The sequence below is a fragment of the Ylistrum balloti genome, unplaced genomic scaffold (assembly GCF_031769215.1).
Source record: "Ylistrum balloti isolate Yb309-2 unplaced genomic scaffold, AGI_CSIRO_Ybal_v1 Utg370824, whole genome shotgun sequence".
Lineage (NCBI taxonomy): Eukaryota > Metazoa > Mollusca > Bivalvia > Pectinida > Pectinidae > Ylistrum > Ylistrum balloti.
Window position 1 is genome coordinate 138,202 of NW_026782476.1, and position 7,853 is coordinate 146,054.

Below are 7,853 nucleotides of genomic sequence, written 5' to 3' on the forward strand. Positions count from 1 at the left end.
TCAAATATTGTCCAACATCAGTCGAGACATTACCCTCAATATTGTCCAACATCGGTCGAGACATTACCTTCAAATATTGTCCAACATCAGTCGAGACATTACCCTCAATATTGTCCAACATCACTCGAGACATTACCCTCAAATATTGTCCAACATTCTTCAAATAAAAAAACCCACTAATTTTCCAAAGGACGTCAATCATGCAGATATGGTGCTAAATCAGCTGCGAGAATTATCCACATTTTGGTAAACAGCAGTCCCGAACATATAGCCTTAACATTTCTAAAGATAGCATCAATTTTCGACTAATATGTTGTTTGTGTGTTACGTTGCAGGCGTGCCAAGAGTCACAGAAGAAGAACTTGAATTTGCAAACTTCGACATTTTTGATGACCCTGCGACGCCATATTCAACATTCAATTTTAAATATTCACATGACGCATTCATGAAGTTATCAAAGCTAACAGAATTCAACACCTTGCTTCACATAGAGGATATTAAGTCTGTGATTGCAGACCAAATCGTCAAAAAGAGAGAAAATCCTACTAGATTACCATGCTCTTTGAAGGAAGTGAATAACTTACGCCGTGTCAGTGTGAAAAACAGGCAGAGGTTAAGCAGATACCTGTCCCAATTAGGCACAAGGCGATCACGTGTTACCAGTTCAGGAGACGTGCTCTCAAGCAGTGGCGGTTCGCCTTCTAGTCCCAGTCAGCAAATGAATCTGGCCAAGTCAGCGAACGAGGCGGGATTCCGGAGGGACGATCCGGAACGAAAACCCATGACCAAGAGCAAACGAAGACTCGCACACACACGCCGTAATGATTTCGCAGCGCTTGGAGGGCTATCTTCTCCTTTGGAAGATGACGAATATGACGGAAAAGCAAAAGACGCAACGCTGAGGAGTAGGCCAGGTAGACTAGCGAAAATAAATACTAAAGGAGATGGGGAGGAACAGTGGGAGGATGCTACATGTGATTCTATCGATGAAGATAGTGACAACGATCAGTTTTACTCTGTCATGTCAGATGTTATTTGATGGTCATGTGCTCTACCTACTACAGCCCTTAAAAATAGGTATTTTGCTCAAACATACCGCCCACGATTGAGCGCCATGCTCATGTGGTAATATTGAATAAATCACATGCAGAACGATCGATTTATTTGAGCTTAAGCCGACTCTCAACAGAGCTGAGCTTGATGATATTACCAAGGAAAATATCGCAGAATAAACAAAACAGCATGTAAATTCATGTCGAATGTATTGCTTGTTGACACGAGAATAGATAACAAGGTACACCATCTAAAGAGGAACGTGTGTTTGAAAGAGGAGTTGCTTGTCTCTTGTCTTAGAGGGATTCGTTGGATATTGGAGTGACTTTTGTGAACATTGAAGTTAATACATCGAATACAATTTCAAATGTTTTACTATTGCTGTGGTCTGATGAACAATATATATTTACATCACATCTTCGGCAGATATACACAAGGTCCATTTTAACAACCATTTTTAACTCCATTCGTATGAAAGCCATTTTAAGTTTTGCAGGATTCATCAGTCATCATACTTTGAATATCATCCATACAGCATCAAGTAACGACACCTCTGGTCACCTCTATAACTTTAATATGTACCTTCACAAACTGCGACTATATCTCATCATTTTACCATCATATATGGTATTGCTAAGAATAAAATGAAAAGTATTGTAGTAGAATGTATTTGGTAGTAGACAGTTTACTATATTGATTCCATTATCAGCCCACTTCATCAGATGGTAAGCTGTTCAAATCGCCGTGCGTCCGTCCTTAAACAATTTTTGTTATAATTATTTGTGAATTTTCATTTGCTCGTTACCCGTCGTCTCCTGTTTAGCATAATAGGTCATGTTTGGATCGGTCGAAGGAACAAGCACCTGAAAGACGACATCTTGGTTATTGACATTCATAGACTGTTATCGCTATTATTGCAAAAGTAACAGATGGATAATTTTAAAACTCATATGCAGGTTTCTCTTAGAACCCAGTTGTGCATTTTGGAATTAATATGAAAAAACAAAATGGCCGACAGACGGCCATTTTGGATGTTGTCTATGAAAAATGATTATTTCTATTTCATGAGAATTACTGGCTGGATCTTTCTTTCATATGGTGGTTCTTTTGTTCCTAGTTGAGCCCTTTTGATTTTGGACTGATAAAGATAAAACCCAGATTTGCCGGGAGGCGACTATCTTGGGTTTGACAGATAAAGATTAACGTCGCTATTTCTCGAGAGCGAATTTTTTATATAACGAAGAGAAAAACAAACAGAAAAGAAGAGAATCTAACAGTAATGATCAAAGTTGATTTGAAAAATAAAAAAATGTGAGCGCCAAGATACTTGTGGGATCTATTGATGAAATTACCTAGTCAACATTTGATTTTCTTTTTGATTTGGAGATCAATAAAACATTGTGATTTATAAGAATGTCCTTCACAAAAGGAAGCGCAATACCGTAAAAAAAGCTGGTAAGAAATGTTTAGTGTAAAAGCATAATCCCGGAACACTTGCAAAACAGAAATGCTTTGTAAGTTTACGGATACGTATGCTGGTTCGAGTTCGAAGATATGAATGTTAATGTGGGTTAAATCATGTATATGATCATTTATGTAGTCGTAAGTCAGAGGTGTGTTAATGAAAGTGTTTGAAAACGTATTTCAATAATATGGATGGAATGGAGGATGACAGATTAGAAGTTGAATTGGAAAAGTACGGAATGAGAATTTGTATGATGAAAAAAACATTCATCACAGTATATGTTACACCGCAAATTTTATTTTATTCCGTCAGTTAAAGAAATAGAATGAAGGTTTCCAATAGGAAAGACGAGAATATAAGATATATGGTGCAGATGAGAGATGTAAATGGCAAGAATACCTAAGTACTTAAGTTATTATGTTATACGTCAGAGAAATTTTCCATTTTTATTTGCATTTTAATTTTATCGATTTGTTCTTAAATAAAAAAATGTCTGATAAAAATGTATTGCTTCTGTTCAGTGGTAACTAAAATTCAAGGCACCCAAATGGTAACTTTGGATCAAATCAGACAAGTGGTGTTTCAGAATCAAATAACACACATATTGACTTTTAAGAAAGTCACACAAGTGGTGACTCTAGTTCAAGTCACTCAAGTGGTGACTCTAAATCAAGTCACACAAGTGGTGACTCTAAATCAAGTCACACATGTGGTCACTCTAGTTCAAGTCACACAAGTGGTCACTCTAGTTCAAGTCACGCAAGTGGTGACTCTAAATCAAGTCACACATGTGGTCACTCTAGTTCAAGTCACACAAGTGGTGACTCTAAATCAAGTCACACAAGTGGTCACTCTAAATCAAGTCACTCAAGTGGTCACTCTAAATCAAGTCACACAAGTGGTCACTCTAGTTCAAGTCACACAAGTGGTCACTCTAGTTCAAGTCACACAAGTGGTCACTCTAGTTCAAGTCACGCAAGTGGTCACTCTAGTTCAAGTCACACAAGTAGTGTCTCTAAATCAAGTCACACATGTGTTGACTCTAAATCAAGTCACACAAGTGGTCACTCTATTTCAAGTCACACATGTGGTCACTCTAGGATCAAGTCACACAAGTGGTGAATTGGAAAAGTCACACATGAGAATTTGTATGATGAAAAAAACATTCATCACAGTATCAAGTCACACATGTGGTCACTCTAGTTCAAGTCACACAAGTGGTCACTGAAGGTTTCCAATAGGAAAGTCACACATGTGGTCAATCTAGATATAAGTCACACAAGTGGTCACTAGTTCAAGTCACGCAAGTTATTCTAAACCATGTGGTCATGAGAGAAATTGGTCAGTTTTTTATTTGTCACACATTTTAATTTCACACAATTTGTTCTTAAATAAAAAAAGTCACACATGTGTATTGCTTCTCAAGTCACACAAGTGGTAACTCTAATTCAAGGCACCCAAATGGTAACTTTGGATCAAATCAGACAAGTGGTGTTTCAGAATCAAATAACACACATATTGACTTTTAAGAAAGTCACACAAGTGGTGACTCTAAATCAAGTCACACATGTGTTGACTCTAAATCAAGTCACTCAAGTTGTCACTCTAAATCAAGTCACACAAGTGGTGACTCTAAATTAAGTCACGCAAGTGGTGACTCTAAATCAAGTCACTCAAGTGGTCACTCTAGTTCAAGTCACACAAGTAGTGTCTCTAAATCAAGTCACACATGTGTTGACTCTAAATCAAGTCACGCAAGTGGTGACTCTAAATCAAGTCACGCAAGTGGTGACTCTAAATCAAGTCACATTCATGTGTTGACTCTAGTTCAAGTGCAAGTGGTGACTGAGAGATGTATCAAGTCACATTTTTATTTGCAAGTGGTGTATTGCTTCTGTTCTGGTAACTAAAATTCAAGGCACCCAAATGGTAAAATCAGACAAGTGGTGTTTCAGAATCAAATAACACACATGTGAAAGTGACTCTAAATCAAGTCACACATGTGTTGACTCTAAATCAAGTCTAAATCAAGTCACGCAAGTGGTGACTCTAAATCAAGTCACGCAAGTGGTGACTAAATCAAGTCACGCAAGTGGTGTCTTTAAATCAAGTCACACATGTGTTGACTCTAAATCAAGTCACACAAGTGGTGACTCTAAATCAAGCCACACATGTGGTGACTCTAAATCAAGTCACTCAAGTGATGACTCTAAATCAAGTCACTCAAGTGGTGACTCTAAATCAAGTAACACAAGTGGTGACTCTAAATCAAGTAACACAAATGGTGACTCTAAATCAAGTAACACATGTGGTCACTCTAGTTCAAGTCACACATGTGGTGACTCTAAATCAAGTCACACAAGTGGTGACTCTAAATCAAGTCACTCAAGTGGTCACTCTAAATCAAGTCACACAAGTGGTGACTCTAAATCAAGTCACACATGTGGTGACTCTAAATCAAGTCACACATGTGTTGACTCTAAATCAAGTCACACAAGTGGTGACTCTAAATCAAGTCACATAAGTGGTGACTCTAAATCAAGTCACACAAATAGTGACCCAGAATCAAATCTCATGAGTGATAACTGTAAATCAAGGCACACAAGTGGTGAACCAGAATCAAATCACGCAAGTGGTGACTAAATCAAGTCACAAAAGAGGTAACTCTGATAAAGATGTACATGAATATTATATAGGTGTAATAGATGTATTGATATGTGATCAAACAGTCAAACTCACGTAAATACAGCTTGTAATCATAACTTAATTTGGCAGTAAGGTTAACGATACAATAACATGGGTTTGAATCCCGCTGATAGTTACTATGATATAAATGAATTCAACTTCAAATCTAACGGATGTAAAGGGTTTTATGATAATTTCAGTGGTATTTATGTCCGGTCACGGGAACACGTGAATCTCAGGGGTTCAAAAAAGCATTTCTCCGGCAACACCGGCTCTCCTCAACCATCCACACCTAGAACGTCCTCAAGTAACCATGGCTGTTAATAGGACGTAAAGCGACAATAAAAGGTATCTGACATTGAGCCAGTTGTATTGAATTGAAAGTCAACCCGTCGTTTGGAAAGCTTACCTTACCTTGGTGAGTTTTTCTTACGAACTCCTTACTTATTGGACTTCGTCAAACTATTTGTTTATACAGTTTCTGTTGTTTTGTCGAATTTCGCTTGCGCATTATCTTTCCTCTGATTTCGGAATTGGTCGACAAAATCCAATGTATCGAAGACAAAGAAGAAATCAAAAGATGTTGGTCTTGAGTCGCCTATCTCTGCTATTGAATTAGAAACGATCATACTAATTACCTCGTCCAATATGATTGTAATAGTGGAAACGCCTTGACCTTTATCAGACCATAGCATGACCTTTATCAGACCATAGCATTGTTATCATGTCATTGATGACAAAACGACACCCAGACCATAGCATTGTTATCATGTTATTGATGACAAAACGCCACCCAGACCATAGCATTGTTATCATGTTATTGATGACAAAACGCCACCCAGACCATAGCATTGTTATCATGTTATTGAAGACAAAACGACACCCAGACCATAGCATTGTTTTCATGTTATTGATGACAAAACGCCACCCAGACCATAGCATTGTTATCATGTTATTGATGACAAAACGACACCCAGACCATAGCATTGTTATCATGTTATTGATGACAAAACGCCACCCAGACCATAGCATTGTTATCATGTCATTGAAGACAAAACGCCACCCAGACCATAGCATTGTTATCATGTCATTGATGACAAAACGCCACCCAGACCATAGCATTGTTATCATGTCATTGATGACAAAGCGCCACCCAGACCATAGCATTGTTATCATGTCATTGATGACAAAACGCCACCCAGACCATAGCATTGTTATCATGTCATTGATGACAAAACGCCACCCAGACCATAGCATTGTTATCATGTCATTGATGACAAAACGCCACCCAGACCATAGCATTGTTATCATGTCATTGATGACAAAGCGCCACCCAGACCATAGCATTGTTATCATGTCATTGATGACAAAACGCCACCCAGACCATAGCATTGTTATCATGTCATTGATGACAAAACGCCACCCAGACCATAGCATTGTTATCATGTTATTGATGACAAAACGACACCCAGACCATAGCATTGTTATCATGTTATTGATGACAAAACGACACCCAGACCATAGCATTGTTATCATGTTATTGATGACAAAACGACACCCAGACCATAGCATTGTTATAATGTTATTGATGACAAAACGACACCCAGACCATATCATTGTTATCATGTCATTGATGACAAAACGCCACCCAGACCATAGCATTGTTATCATGTCATTGATGACAAAACGACACCCAGACCATAGCATTGTTATCATGTCATTGATGACAAAACGACACCCAGACCATATCATTGTTATCATGTCATTGATGACAAAACGCCACCCAGACCATAGCATTGTTATCATGTTATTGATGACAAAACGCCACCCAGACCATAGCATTGTTATCATGTCATTGATGACAAAACGACACCCAGACCATAGCATTGTTATCATGTCATTGATGACAAAACGACACCCAGACCATATCATTGTTATAATGTCATTGATGACAAAACGACACCCAGACCATAGCATTGTTATCATGTCATTGATGACAAAACGCCACCCAGACCGTACAAAACGCCACCCAGACCGTAGCATTGTTATCATGTCATTGATGACAAAACGCCACCCAGACCATAGCATTGTTATCATGTCATTGATGACAAAACGCCACCCAGACCATAGCATTGTTATCATGTCATTGATGACAAAACGCCACCCAGACCATAGCATTGTTATCATGTCATTGATGACAAAACGCCACCCAGACCGTAGCATTGTTATCATGTCATTGATGACAAAACGCCACCCAGACCATAGCATTGTTATCATGTCATTGATGACAAAACGCCACCCAGACCATAGCATTGTTATCATGTCATTGATGACAAAACGCCACCCAGACCATAGCATTGTTATCATGTCATTGATGACAAAACGCCACCCAGACCATAGCATTGTTATCATGTCATTGATGACAAAACGCCACCCAGACCATAGCATTGTTTTCATGTCATTGATGACAAAACGCCACCCAGACCATAGCATTGTTATCATGTTATTGATGACAAAACGACACCCAGACCATAGCATTGTTATCATGTCATTGATGACAAAACGCCACCCAGACCATAGCATTGTTATCATGTTATTGATGACAAAACGCCACCCAGACGGCTGATCATTTTGCTTTCTAATGAAGTAT

General features: G+C 38.5%; 2 protein-coding genes across 3 annotated transcripts in view; both read left to right on the top strand.

The window, feature by feature from the left end:
• Positions 1–3,021, top strand: part of LOC132558786 (cytosolic phospholipase A2-like) — a 50,786-nt gene extending 47,765 nt beyond the window's left edge. For both annotated transcript variants that reach the window (XM_060223391.1, XM_060223392.1), the window contains one exon: positions 336–3,021. In XM_060223391.1, the coding sequence (XP_060079374.1) occupies positions 336–1,039 (704 nt within the window). In that variant the 3' untranslated portion in view covers positions 1,040–3,021. The remainder of the gene's footprint in view (positions 1–335) is intronic.
• On the top strand, positions 2,844–5,161 carry LOC132558768 (hornerin-like). The gene is given in 5 exon segments (XM_060223369.1): positions 2,844–2,907; positions 3,135–3,524; positions 4,049–4,359; positions 4,540–4,592; positions 4,594–5,161. Coding segments are annotated over 5 exon segments (1,386 nt in total).
• The last annotated feature ends 2,692 nt before the right edge of the window (positions 5,162–7,853 follow it).